The sequence below is a fragment of the Dermacentor variabilis genome, chromosome 2 (genome assembly GCF_050947875.1).
Source record: "Dermacentor variabilis isolate Ectoservices chromosome 2, ASM5094787v1, whole genome shotgun sequence".
NCBI classification, from domain to species: domain Eukaryota; kingdom Metazoa; phylum Arthropoda; class Arachnida; order Ixodida; family Ixodidae; genus Dermacentor; species Dermacentor variabilis.
In genome coordinates, this window is record NC_134569.1 from 78,434,634 (window position 1) to 78,449,324 (window position 14,691).

The window sequence follows — 14,691 nt, forward strand, 5'->3', positions numbered from 1 at the left end:
GCAGAGGGTGCTCAGAATCTCTCGACCAGGACAAACCACCAATGGAAACTGACCCTAACAACCTTTTAACACCCGAACTCTGTTGAGTGAGGCTAGCTTAGCAGGACGCTTTGAGGCACTATCAGGCATTGTTTGGGATATAATTGGCCTTAGTGAGATTAAAGAACTGGTTAGACTTATGCAGTGCTGACTAACGGCCATGTCCTCTGCTATAGAGGTCTTGCAGGTAAGAAGCAATGTGGGGTAGGATTCTTAATTCATTAGCACATAGCGGGCAACATTGACGAATTCTACAGCGTCAATGAGAGGGTAGCAGTAGTTGTAATCATACTCAATAAGAGTTATAGATTAAAGGTAGTACAAGCCTACGCTCCAACATCCAGTCGTGATGATGATGAAGTAGATCAGCTTTATGAAGATGTTGAATTAACGATGAGAAAAGTGAAAACTTAGTATACTGTAGTAATAGGCAACTTCAATGCAAAAGTAGGGAAAATGCAGGCTGGTGAACAAGCAATTGGCACCTACGGCGTCAATTCTTGGAATGCTAGAAGAGAGATGCTGGTAGAATTTGTGGAAAGAAATAAGCTTTGAATAATGAGCACCTTCTTCAGGATGTGTAGCAACAGAAAGTGGACCTTGAAAAGCCCTAAAGGTGAAACAAGAAATGAAATAGATTTCATACTTTCTGCCAATCCCAGCATAGTGCAGGATGTAGAGTGTTAGGTAGGCTAAAGTGCAGTGATCATAGGTTAGTGAGGGCTAGGATTCACCTCAATTTGAAAAGAAAAGGAGTAAAATTGGTCAAGAAGAAACAGGCCACCTAGACGCAGTAAGGATAAAAGCAGACTAATTCAGGTTGGCACTTGCAGACAAATATGCAGCCTTAGAAGAGAGACGAGGGTGACATTGAGGCAATGAATGAAACCGTAACTTGGCTGGGCTTCACAAGCAGCAATTGACGTGGGAGGTAAGGCACCAAGGCAACCAGTAGGTAAGCTGTCCAAAGTAACAAAGGACCTTAAAGAAACGACAAAGAATGAGAGTGTCCAAATCAAGAGATCAGATAGAACTCGCAGAACTGTCAAAACTGATCAACCAGGAGAAAATAAGGGATATTCGAATTATAACGTGAGAAAAACTGACGAAGCAGTAACAAATGGACGCAGCATGAAATCAGCGAGAAGGAAACTTGTCATAGGAGAAGCCAAGACGTATGCACTTAAATATAAGCGGGGTAATGTCATCAGCAATCTCAAAGGTATGGTAAAAGTAGTGAAAGAATTCTATACTGACCTGTACAGATACCCAGAGGTGCCACGATACCTCCATTCGAAGCAGTAATGAACAGGTTGCAGGGACTCCTATAACTAGCGATGAGGTTAGAAGGGCCTTGCAAGACATGAAATGGGGAAAAGCGGCAGGAGAAGATGGAATAACATCTTCAAGGGGTGTACGGTAGTACGATTAAAAGACGGGACAAAAAAAGACACACAGGGACACACACAGCGCTGTGTGTGTCCCTGTGTGTCGTCTTTTGTCCTGTCTTTTAATTGCACTACCGTACACCCCTTGAAGATGCATTACCAACAAGCCCACATTGCAACCCTCATGGAATAATACTCAATTTAATCAACGATGGAGGAGACATAATGCTTGAAAAACTGGCGGCTCTCTATACGAAGTGTCTATCGACTTCAAGGGTCCCAGAGAACTGGAAGATGCAAACATTATACTAATCCACAAAAAGGGGGACGTTAGATAATTGAAAAATTATAGGCCCATTAGCTTACTCCCAGTATTATACAAAATAGGCACCAAGATAATCTCGAATAGCAACACTGACTTTAGTCAACCAAGGGAACAGGCTGCTTTAGGAAGGGGTACTCTACAATGGATCACATTTATGTCATTAATCAGGTAATCGAGAAATCAGCAGAGTACAATCTCTCTCTATATAGCTTTCATATATTACAAAAAGGCATGTTATACAGTAGAGATACCAGCAGTCATAGATGCTGCTGGTATCTCTACGTATTAAGTAATCAAGGAGTACAGGACGCTTGCGTAAATATCGTGGAAATTATCTACAGAGATTCCACAGCTACCTTAATTGTCCACAAGAAAAGTAGGAAGATACCTGTAAAGAAAGGAGTAAGACAAGGAGACAGAATCTATCCAATGCTCTTCACTGTGTGCTTGGAAGAAGTAGTCAAGCTATTAAACTGGAAAGGCTTAAACGACCAATGGCGAATATCTTAGCAACCTTCAGTTTGCGGATGACATTGTCCTGTTGAGCAACACTGGAGATGAGTTATAACAAATGATTGAGGACCTTAACAGAGAAAGTGTAAGAGTGGAGTTGGAGACTAATATGCAGAAAACAAAGATAATGATCAATAGCCTGGCAAGGGAGCAATAATTCAAGATCGCCAGCCAGCCTCTAGAGTCTGCGAAGGAATACGTTAGCTAGGTCAATTGCTCACAGGAGACCTTGATCAGGAGAAGGAAATTTACAAAAGAATAAAATTGGGTTAGAGCACATACGGCAGACATACTCAGATCCTGACTGGAGGCTTACCATTATGATTGAAAAGGAAGGTGTACAATCGGTGCATTTTACTAGTGCTAACATATGGGACAGAAACTTGGAGTCTGACAAAGACGCTTGAGAACAAGTTAATTAAGGACTGCGGAAAGAGCAATGGAACGAAGAATGCTAGGCATAATGTTAAGAGACAGAAAGAGAGCGGTTCGGATCAGAGAGCTAACAGGTATAGCTGATATTCTAATTGACATTAAGAGAAATAAATTGAGCTGGGCAAGTCATGTAATGCATAGGTTAGATAACCAGTGGACCATTAGAGTTACAGAATGGGTGCCAAGAGAAGGGAAGCGCAGTCAAGGATAGCAAAAGACTAGTTGGGGCAGCGAAATTAGGAAATTCACGGTCGCTAGGTGGAATCGGTTGGCGCAGGACAGGGGTAATTGGAGATCGCAGAGAGAAGGGAGGGGCCTTCATCCTGCAGTGGACATACAGTAGGCGGCACCGCCGCCGCTGCTGTTGCCGCTGTTGTCGTCGTTGTTATTGTTGTTGGTTGCATATGTTGCTGTAAGCATCTCAGCCAAATTTTGCAGTCGTGCTCAGCGTGTGGAGCTCACAAACAGACTGCGAAGTCACCTTTTCTTCAAGTGCTCTCTTTTCAACAGAAGCTTGCTTCTCATTCTTTTTTGAACGCTTTATCTTGTAATACATCAGATTCCCATGTGCGGCTGCTATTGGCCACTAGTTGACATCAATCAAGCAGGGTGTTTGGATCACTGTGCTTTTTCCTACTGTTACTGCGTATATTTATTGACCCAGTTTATTAACCAGGCTAAAGTAAATGGAAATCTGCTTTCAAATTTCTATAATAATTACATACCTCCAGGTAAAGTTGACTATTGTCTGCTCACACTCGGCCGCAGCCGCCTGCCTAATAATTAAACTTTGACCACCCTGCTTATCAGTGTCGTAGCTTTCGGGTCTCGCTAATTTCGACTAGTTTTGAACACTCAGCTAGCCTCAAACCATGCGAAACTGAAGGTCAGACCTCGTGCACGCTTGCCAGTGCAAGCTCGTTCTTGGCCACTCCTGGTTGTATGTCTTGGCAGACTTGACTTTGTACTGAGCTATTGATAGTGCTTCAAACTGTCCAAGTTGGATGTGGCTACTATCCCTTGGACAACCTGGTGCAGGGCAAAGCCGGCCCGCACCACGTAGCATGGCCAGGCTGGAGTATATGAGTGCAAGAGTGTACTCAAGCCCTGGTATGCACAAAGCAAACCAGAATCAGAATTTATTATTAGAAGTAGGGTCACATTACAAGTATTTAGTATGCGAAAGGAGGTCCCACAGTCAAATGCTGCCATAAGCACTACAGTGCATGTAGCTGCGGTCTGCTACGTAGCGTACATACTGCAGTCACCACGAGCTGTCACCACGAGTCCGCTGGCTGAGCACAATGCGGCTCACTAAAGGCAACCATGCTTGGCACATTGTGGGTGTCAAAATCGGAAGTAGTTGCATCTGCATGGCCATCCAAAATTAAACTTGAACTACGCACCACGGTGACGTTCAGTAGACTGTTGAACGTATTAAAGTACTTTTTTGGAGCGAAGAATTTCTGAAACAGTGTGTTTTAACTCCAAGTACATTTCTCGACTGCAATAAAAGATGGTTCAGGGCCACTTTGAGAGTGGAAAGGGGCCAAAAGAGCAACTGTCATGGGATGTAGCACGTTTTCCTTATTAAAACCAAAGCTTTTTCTCCGGTTTTCTTGACCGTGCCTATGGCCTGGCTGTTTCCTTGCTGAATAGGCCAACCATTTGCAGCAGAGCACACGCGCTGTTAGGTTCCTTACAGCTCCTCCAGATGGTGCTCGCCTCGGCGCATGCATGGCAGTGATGGCGCTGGCCGTGTGGGGGAAAGGAAAAAAAACAAACCACAAAGCTTGCCTTGCACATTGCGGCTGCACGCTAATGAGGAAGTGAACGCTTCTTGCGCTTAGAATGGAAATTTGAATTGCGTTATGTACATATGTGTGTGCTGCCTCTGAAACCATAGTGCATTCAAAGCATCCGTCATACTCGCTTTGAGTGCATGCATGTGTGCTCTTGTTTCAACTCCTTATGCACTCGCACAAAGCTTCACCGTATATAGATTCCAACTCATTGAATCTGCTGCAACTCTTTATACACGCTTGCGTGCGCCGTCTCCAGTCACAGCTATTAGTGCCAAGACGTCTAATACCTGTACTGGCAGCCATTAAGAACTCTTTATGACATTATTGTCGTGATGTAATTAGCAGTGTGGAAATAGTCGAATGTCACCGACTCCGATAAAATAGTGAGTGTTCAAATAATTTAATTCGAAAATTGGATATGTAGTAGTAGATTTTTCTAAAATTCGATATAGTATTCGATGTGGAGACCCAAGCAGGTGCCGAATTGGCCACACCACCCTGGCTGACGCGGTAGCAGTTTTGTCAGTGTTAGCGCCCATCAACATCAGCCCAATGTGAGGATCGCATGCACTGTGCCCAAACGCCGCAACTTGCAGAACAGCGCTGTGCCGACCATAGCCGCCACTGTCGGTGCAAGGTTCGTCCAGGTCAACAGGACTGACCAAAATGATAACATGACTCGGTGAGAGGGAAAAGCAACAAAATCAGCGCATATTTCGGGAAGTTCGAAGATTGGGCCAATTAGCTGCTGATAGGCACGCAGATCGTGTTAGGTAAGTGGTGATGTAGAATATGCGCAAACTTTCCGTGACCCTCCAGATTTTAGAGAGCAGCTCTTAGGTGCCCGTTCCTGCAGCATGCATTGGCCTCAGTATTGGCGCAACCGAGTGAACGAGCACAGCGAAAGATGAACGTATAGTGCAGTGGGGGGGATGAAAGATGCGAGGAGGAACGTAGAGGGCGGGGGGTGCAGCACAACGAGAAGGCAGATAGCGGATGAGAGTATGGCAAAAGGGTGAGGAGGAAAGTGGAGTGCCAGCTTGACCAGGCATGTAACCAGCACGGAAACAAAGTGTTGGCATGGGTTTCGAACACACTGTGCATGTGCTATTTCACCTGCAGTGTCACCGCCACTACAGAATGCGCTCAGCGCGAGCCACATGTTCCCGTGTTCATGCTTTCTCGCAACTGATGGAAATGCTTTGTCTGCCACTGTTGCTAAACGAGCTGCCCGAGCAGAGGCTCAGTGCCGCCGCTGAGAGCATATTGTCCTTCAGAATCCAATTCTTTGTCCTATAATGTCACCAAGTCAAAACATCTAAACAGCTGCACTCGAAATTTGCATTAGGGAGTATTGTAATCGTCAGTGAAATTTTTAAATCTTTTCACAGGTGGCAAATTACGCCGAAACTGACAGTAATACAGAGCGGATGGCATCTGTTTACCGCCGGTGCCATCTACTTGCGAAGCAGTGACCGAGTCACATGATACGCGTTTTTTTCGTCTGTTGCTCAGATTGACTTCACTGTAACTCACTTGCCGTAAAGTTGGGATAGTCCTGCGGTCCTTTGGAGAAATAACAAAAAAGCAGAACTTTCTATGGAATTTAGATTGCTGCAAAATGCTTGTCCACTATTAAACTGATAACCTCATTGGTATTCAATATGACAGAATGTCACTAATTCATTAGTTTCAGAGGAAGAAAAGCACTTGATTTTATTCAACATAAATTTATTGATAAAAATTTTCCAGCTGTAGTCAAGAGTAGACCGTGCAGTATATCTTGATTTCTTTGTACCTAAGTTACTTATAGCTTGCCACATTCTTGTTATGCAATGCTAGGAGGCTCCCGAGGATGTGCAACACCGTAGTTTTTTGCCCAAAATTTGTAAGCATTAAATTTTCTGAAAGACGTTCTGATATTTAATGTTCAATTCAATATTTGATTCGAAGTCTACTATAGTCAACTCTTGTTACAACCGACCCTCATAATCCGACAAAAAACGTCCGTTTTATCCAAAGTCCGTAATATCCAACATGCCTCATTTCCGAAACTTTCGTCATGATGTCTAATAACTTTATTGCAAAGAGTGAGTGACGAACTTCCAAAGTAAAAAAACAAGCAAAAATAGTCGCAGTTTCACCCAAAAGGCGAAGCATCGATTGCTATACCAAATTAAGCAAGTTAAGTGCAGCAGCAGCAGTGAGCATATTGACCTTCGTGCTATCTCTCGCTTCAATGTGAACTAAACGTCGAAAGCACAGCACATGCGAAGCTACCGGCACTGGGCACACTTTGTCCACGTCACAGATTGCTTTGAAGATGAGGCCCCTGCGGGTGCACGCTTTGTTCACACCGCAGATCACCTTCAAGATACCGCGGCTGTGCCATAAGCAGCAGCCAGTGGAATAGAGGTCCCCTCCACTGTGCCTTGCGCGCGAAACAAGAGGGCACATTCCTGCCCTGCCTTCCTCCCTCGCATGCACGATATTGAGCCACGATCATCAGCTGACCCTCGCAAGTCAGTTGTCAGCCCGTGTCGACATGCCAAAAGTATGTTTTATATGGCCGATTTTGAAAAAATATTGGCGCCAGTTTCGTCCGCTGTAGCTGATAGTCTGTTAACGCGGTCTGTTAGAAGTGAACTTAGCTGCATTAATAAATTAGGTGGGACAAACTAAGACTGAAATATGGTCCATTATAACCGAAAGTCTGTTGCATGAGGATCTGTTGCAGTGAGCATAGACTATATTCAGTATTCATACGTGCCTAGATTTAGGCCCTTCTTTCGTCCACCTTGCACACCTCGCTTGAGGCCATAACGGGGCCTGGTACACATTTGGTCACAGTATGAGCACCGAGGTGTCTAATAACTGTACTGGCAGCCATTCAGAGCTGTGCTTGATGTAGCTGTGGCCCACCAAAAGAAAGGGCGAATTATTGCTGTTGTTGACCCCCTCGACTTCCTACCCTTGTTTGGCAAATCTGAATTTTGAGGTCGTTATGTTGGTAGGTATGATCGTTATGTTGGTAGGTATGAATATATGAGTAAGTTAGTATCCAGAATTGGACATTGCATATGAAAAGGCAGTTAGCTGCAAAACATGTGGAGTGATACACTTCTGCAGCTACACTACTTGAGTAGCTTCAGCAGCATTGCCTGCTAAGTATAAAACGAAGCAAGAGATAATTTCAAGTTCTGTGCTGGTCTTGACTATGCTCTTACCGAGACTGTGGTCTGATGCATTGCAGGGCGCCTACCCAGCAAGGTTGAAGAAAGTCTTGATTGTTAATGCGCCATTGTGGTTCAAGGCACCATTCCGAATACTTCGCCTTTTTGTCAGGGAAAAGCTCAGGGACAGGGTGAGTTCAAGCTCTTTGAGCATCAGAGACAGTTTTACCTGAGTATTATGAGATGCATGCATTGCATGCGCTGATATGATTGCTATAAACTCTATATATATTTTTCCTTGTTGCACATCAGCTGTTTCTGTGCAAGCAAAAGTTCAAATCTCTTTAGAAGTTCTCTTGCATCACACTACAGGATTTTGCCATTGTTTGAATTTGAACATTTTGCATGAGTGGATGCTATGGAATGTGCTATGCTGAGAATGTTGTGGAAATGTTATAAAGATATTGCGGCACAATTTTGCATAATGGCTTCAACATTTAACAAGAATGAGGTGTTATTGTGAAAAGAAAGGACAAATAAGGTTTTTGTACCTATAATTTAAATGGACACTAAAGGAACTAAGCGAAGTTAGATAGATAAATTATTAGTCTAGAAGTCTATCATCATTTTATGTGTGCCTATATACGACTGTTGCATGGGCCACTGAAGGTCCCACTGCTGCTCAACTTGAATCACCCACACCAGAGTGGATGAGTCTGTGTAATCCCCACGTGACCTCCTCCTCTGCTGCTCTCTGTGAATCAGCTAGTGTTGACGTCACATGACAGGTACCTTCATTCGAAATACTATTAGGTGGTGCCACTTCGATTTTTGCATTTGCGTCATTTTCTCGCTTACAAAAGCTTCGTTCTCTCTACGAATTATGAATTCGTTATTACAGAAGCCTAATCTTTCAATCTAGCTCAGTTTAATATTTTTCTTTAGCATCCCTTTATAAAGGTAAATCATGTACTTGATTTTGGCATGCATATGGTCCCATTATTCTTATGCAGAGATTTTCAAGGTTGATGTACATTTTGTATTTCAAAAGCTGTCTTTCTTTTTTTATTTTATCCTTCATAATGTGACTTGTGATCCCGGATTAATCTCGTGCAGGTGACTACAGTTAGCCTGGAACAGCTAGGTGCACACATTCCATACACTTCATTGCCTCGAGAGCTTGGAGGCAGTCTGGCTATCAACCACAAGGCCTGGCTGCTTCATTGTCTCAAGTCCATGGCTAACAGGTAGACTAAAAATTTTGCTCATGACATGGGAACATATTGGTCAATGTTTTCTTCACACCTTTCTGTCGTAAAATGTGGAGTGATGCGCTGGCTAATGTGGCTATTTTGTGGTCCATGCCATAGAAGCTCTGATAGAATGAACTTTAATGAAATTGCATCATTGAAATGTTCATTGATTTGTACTTGTGATCACAGAAAATAATGACTGTCCATGCAAAATCACACTAATGGAATCTTTGGCTGGTCATTTCAGAGCGCTCTAGACCACCCTCTCTCTAGCAGCATTGTCTTTGGCTGGTTAGTTTCCATCGACCTCCTCCCATTTCGAGCACTCTTAGGCAGTTCGAGCCCTGTCGTTGGAGCAGTTGACGAAATTGAGAGCATTTCTCTCCACATCATTACACACAGCGTCACTGCTGTTCTCAATGATCCACTGTAATCTATAGGCCACTGTATGCTGATGTCTCAATGAGTTCTCGTTTGACCACGCTGGTGAGACGTTTTTCCCGGGAGCTTTGGGTAGGCGAGATCGAATGCCTGCTGCAGTCACGTGGTTTCGTCTCTGCTATTTCCTCCTCTTAAAGCGAATAGCACATTTGACTTGCATGCTTATCCTCCACCTCTACCTGGACTCTCATTCGGAGAGTGGAGGTGACTAGTCGAAGGGTACTACAAAGGGAAAATGTGAGCCGAGGAGGCCAGCTTAAGTTGGTTGAACAAGCTCATGGAGTGTTCTGATATACCGTAAAAACCCCGCGTATAATATGAGATTTTTTCCTATTGTTAGCGTCCCAAATTTTTGCCTTGGACTATATGCGGATCCGAATGAAAATTTTAGTCAGAAATTTGGGCTAGAAGTTTTGGTTTTGTTATTGATGTGTGGCTGTGGCTTAACTTTGTTATTGCTGCTTGGCTGCGGCTTGGCTTCCTTATTGCTGCATGGCTACGGCTTGGTTTCGTTATTGCTGCGTGACTACAGCATCGTTTCTTCATTGTTGAGTGTGCACCTTGGCAGCTCACGTGCAAACCATGCTTCGCGAAGTGCATCTTTTTTATTCTGCATTGAAAGACCAAGATGCCCGGACCACGAAAACAGTACTCAGCTACTTTCAAGAGAGAGGTTATTGTAGCCGCACAGGACATCAGCAACAGTGCGACCGGGAGGCAGTTTGACGTCAACGAGGGCAGCATTCGCAGATGGCGTCGACAGAAGGAAGCCCTTTTCGCATGCAGCAGAACACGAAGAAGCTTTCGCGGACCAAAGAGGGGGACATTCCCGGAAATCAAACTCGCCCTGACGGAGTTCGTACGCCAACTGCGAGCCACGCATCTAGCTGTGCGCTTATGCAGACAAAAGATAACGAGCTTGCAAGAGAAAAAGGGCTACCGAGCTTCGCCTTCAAAGCGAGCAAGCACTGGATTTACCGCTACATGTGCCGTGCTGGATTTTCCTTACGCCACTGAACTTTGATTTCGCAAAAGCTGCCAGAATCGTTTGAAGGGCTGCTTGCGGCTTTCCAGCGCCACATTATTTCGCTGCGCAAGTCCAAGAACTTCCAGATGGGGCAATGCTTACCAAACGCCGGTTTATCTGGACATGCCATCCCCCCTCACTGTGCATGAAAAGGGCTCTAAACAAGATTATGTCCGGTCCACTGGCAATGAGAAAATGCGAGTTATCGTCATGTTGTAGTGCACAGCAGACGGACGCAAGCTCCCACCCTATGTCGTCTTCAAGCGCGAGACAGTGCCTAAAGGTGAGGAGCTGTCAAAAAATGTGGTCGTGAGATGCCATGAGAAAGGCTGGATGAACGAGAATATTGTGCTCGACTGGATAAAGTACATCTGGTGTAGGCAGCCCGGCCTGTATTTTTGAGCATAAAAAGGACATTCTAGACAAAATCCAGAAAGATTTCCGGCACCAAGGTTGTTATGGTTCGCGGTGCATGACAGCACAAAAAATTTCGGGAGGGGGGGTGCTGAGGCCCCATAAGCCGCCGCCCCCCCCCCTGAAATTTTTCGTGCAGCTATGTACATGTGTTCGCACTTTTACGTTGCTCATGGTGACACGTGACTTTGAGAATTATTCAAGCCAGCATCTATTATATGTGTAATATGTTGCTAGAATTCACGAATTAAAGCTTAGAGAAATAATAAAGTTCAGAAACTGAATGTCCGCATGTTTTTGTTTTACTTTGCACCACAGCAAGAGAGATGTACGTTTGTTTCATCTGCTTGTTCCCATGTCCTGAATTCGCGCGCGCAGACACCAAAACTACAGTAAAACCTTGTTAATTCGAAATCCCACGTAATTCGAAGGTTTTCCGTGGTCCCGTATTTTTCAATGTAAATTTGACCGGATAATTCAAACTGGCAACCTAGCCAGCCCGGTTAATTCGTCGATTTGGGGTGCTATGCAGCAATTCCCGATCCCCATTTCACCACAAACCCGACGAAACAATGACCATTCGGAGCCACGAGGCGGCACCACATAGCAATCGCGATTATTTATAGATGAAGTGCCCGACCCGTAGTAGTTCTAGCACAAAAATCACCCCAAGGTACGCCCCGCGCATCGCCAAAATGCGCACCTGCAGAGGAGAAGGCGTGCTTCACTGCAACGCAGTGGGCATAAGTTTTTGTCACATGCTTTCGTCCCCCCACTCTGCACGCTCCTCGCAGTTACAGCATCTGTGCGTGTTCCGTGCCACTGCCACTGGCTTCCGTTCGCCCATTCTCTCACTGCACCTGCGGCGACGTGTCTGCGCGCAACACCAGTCTGCACCATTTCTTTGTGTGCGGTAGTTAGGGATGTTGCAGCTAGCGTGGTGTTCTTTTCTTTGTTTTTTTTTTTTTCTGAACTGTGCAGAAGTGCCAGTGAGTGAAGATTCCAAAGTAGAAGTCTTTAACGCTGCAGCAGAAGTTCTGCTTGATCCAAGAAGCAGGTAAGAACACGTGTTCCAAGACCGTATTGGCTGAGAGGCACAGCATGCCTTTCTCGATGTTGTCCACAATATAGAAGAACAAGTCGAAGGTACTGGAGGCCTACAGCAAGACGTATTCTTCGAAGCGGTCGCAAGTACGGGCTCCCTCGTGCTAAGATGTGGAATCAGCTTTACTTCGCTGGCTGCAGAAAGCAAATGCAGCCCACCTTCCTGTGAACGGAATGATACTGCAGGAGAAGGCCAACGACTTGGCTCTACAACTTTGGCACAAAGAGTTCAAGTGTAGCAATGGATGGTTCAGCCATTTTAAAGAACTCAATAATTTGACCTTCGTAGCCGTCTGTGGCAAGAGCAGCAGTGCAATCGAGAGCGTCGTCGACGACTGGAAGAAACACACGTTGGTTGCTTTACTGAGTACGTTAGCGAGTACGGTGCAGATGATGTGTACAACCTTGACGAGGCAGCCCTTTTTTACAATATGCTGCTTACAAAAATGTTCACAGCGAAGGACACTGCAGTCAAGGGTCGAAAGCAGGGAAGGAAAGAATTACCGTTCTGTGGTCAAGGGTCGAAAGCAAGGAAGGAAAGAACTACCGTTCTGTTCGACGCGAACAAATGCGGTAAGCACAAGCTGCCGCAACTCGTTGGAAAGAGTGGGAAGCCTCACTGCTTTAAAGATGCACGGCTGCCGCCAAGGGATGAGCTTATCTACCAGCACAACAAGAAAGCCTGAGTCACAGGTGCAATATTTGAAGATTACCTTCGGCAGCTTGACTGCAAGTTCGCAGCCACAGGCAGGAATGCACTCTTCGTTGTTGATAATTGCCCGACGCATGGTGACATCCTACACCTTAAAGCTATCACGATGGTATTTTTCCCCCAAACACCACGTCGATCTCGCAGCCAATGTACCAAGGCATCATTCACCACACGAGGAAGATTTACCGCCACCACCTTCTCAAGCGCATGCTACTTTGCTACGACAACAGCAAGGAGTACTCCATCGACTTCCTCGGGGCCATATGTCCTGTTGTGCATGCATGGAAGCAAGTGGAACCCACTTTGATCATGCGGTGTTTTGAACACGCTGGCTTCTCGAAGGAAAGCATCGTCAATGCTGATGCTGACTATTCGTGTGCACTTGATGAAGAATAAATGAATGTTTGATGTTTAATGGTGCAAGGGCCAAGTATGGCCAAAGAGTGCCATCCCCTTCTCGGCTCCTTCTTGATGAAGAAGGAGCCGAGTATTGCGACCGCACCAATGCACTCTGCACAGAGGATAGAGGACCCGCTCTCAGGGAAGTTATCAGATCTCTGAACGTTATCCGCAGTTTTGTTGAGTGCCACGGTGGAAATTCTCAAATGCTCTACATAGCTGGCCAACTAGAAAACATGACCTTTGGAGCCTCGAACTACAGGACACGGCAAACCAGCATCTCTGATTAAGTAATCCAAATGTTGTCGAATAAAGGTAGCACATTCCTGCAGCGAAATTTTGTCTGGTTTGCATTTTTTGTGTTCGGTTGATTCGAAAAACCACTCTATTCGAACATTTTTTGTGGTTCCGATGATTTCGAATTAACAAGGTTTTACTGTACGTAATTTTTCTACGATGTTCCAGTGCGGGATCATGCTCTATGATCCACTTGTGTCTGCCTCAGTATTCGTGTAGCACGGACTTATACTGCTAGTCAGGTGTGCTCGTGCAAAGCGCGCAAAATAGTGTGCTGTGCGAAACGAGACAATCGCAACAACTCGCACGTGACGCCGTCAGTGAAAGTGCGCCGCACAGCAAAAAATCGCAGGGAAAAAAATATGAAGGCAGAGCCCGTGATGTATGCGTCATGCGATCCTCGAAGTGTGGTATGGAAGAACGCAGGAAAGGAATTTAGCTTGCAGAAGCTAAAAGGGGCAAGTAGAGAGAACATCTATGTTTACGGTGAAGCTCGCCTCCTGAAATCATGTGTTCGTGACACTGAAATATTTTTTTTCTCAGCTATTAATGAGCCGATCTGAAAATGTTTTTTCGGCAGAATGCTCCCTAGAGGACACAGGGGGCGTAGCCATGGGGGGGCTTATGGGGCTTCAGCCCCCCCCCCCCCCCCCTGAAATTTTTTTCGTGCTGTCCATGGACTGTCGACCAAAGCAACCCCCGGCGCCAGAAATCATCCTGAATTTTGTCTAGAATGTTTTTTTCATGCTCGAAAAGACATTTCACCGCGAATATTGTGAACTCAGGCTGGATTTCGTGGCAACACTCATTCACCAGGATTCACATAACGCAAGCAGCCCCATCTGAGCAAAAAATTTCTAGGGCGTTTTGATGGCGAACGGGCTCGTCGCGGAATTGCGTGAAGGCCGCGGAATCTACGGAGCGCGTGGACGTCAATTCCGAAACTTTATGGGTATAAAGTTCTCATAAACTTTTGAAGTGAAAGGTGCATTGACATTTCGAAAGTTGTGCTTTAGATATTCAATTGCGGAGGTGTGTGGGTTTGATGTTGTTATAAACATTTGATACCAACTACGCATTGACTTCTCTAAAGTCTTTGATCGGAACATACGAGACAAGCCAAATCAACACACTATCAGACAAGTTGACAAAGCACGCAATGAGGTCCGATGAGACGAAGCGTTGTGGTGGTTCATTTGTGCCGTCATGTCGCATAAAAAATATCAAATTTTTTTTTTCACCTATGCCAAAGCATCCATGTCAAGATACTGAAGCCAGCCAGGGTAACTACAGTCTTGTCGATTGTTTTTTCTACTTTGACTTTTATTCGCGAAGACACACTGAGCACTCTTCAATTTTTTTCATT

General features: G+C 45.1%; 1 protein-coding gene across 3 annotated transcripts in view; it reads left to right on the top strand.

Annotated features, from left to right (window-relative positions):
• The window catches only part of Ptpmeg2 (Protein tyrosine phosphatase Meg2), a 64,380-nt gene that overhangs the window by 17,826 nt on the left and 31,863 nt on the right, over positions 1-14,691 (top strand). For 2 of the 3 annotated variants that reach the window (XM_075681049.1, XM_075681050.1), the window contains 2 exons: positions 7,759-7,869; positions 8,795-8,925. In XM_075681049.1, the coding sequence (XP_075537164.1) occupies positions 7,759-7,869; positions 8,795-8,925 (242 nt within the window). The remainder of the gene's footprint in view (positions 1-7,758; positions 7,870-8,794; positions 8,926-14,691) is intronic. The other variant, XM_075681051.1, reaches the window with a different exon arrangement.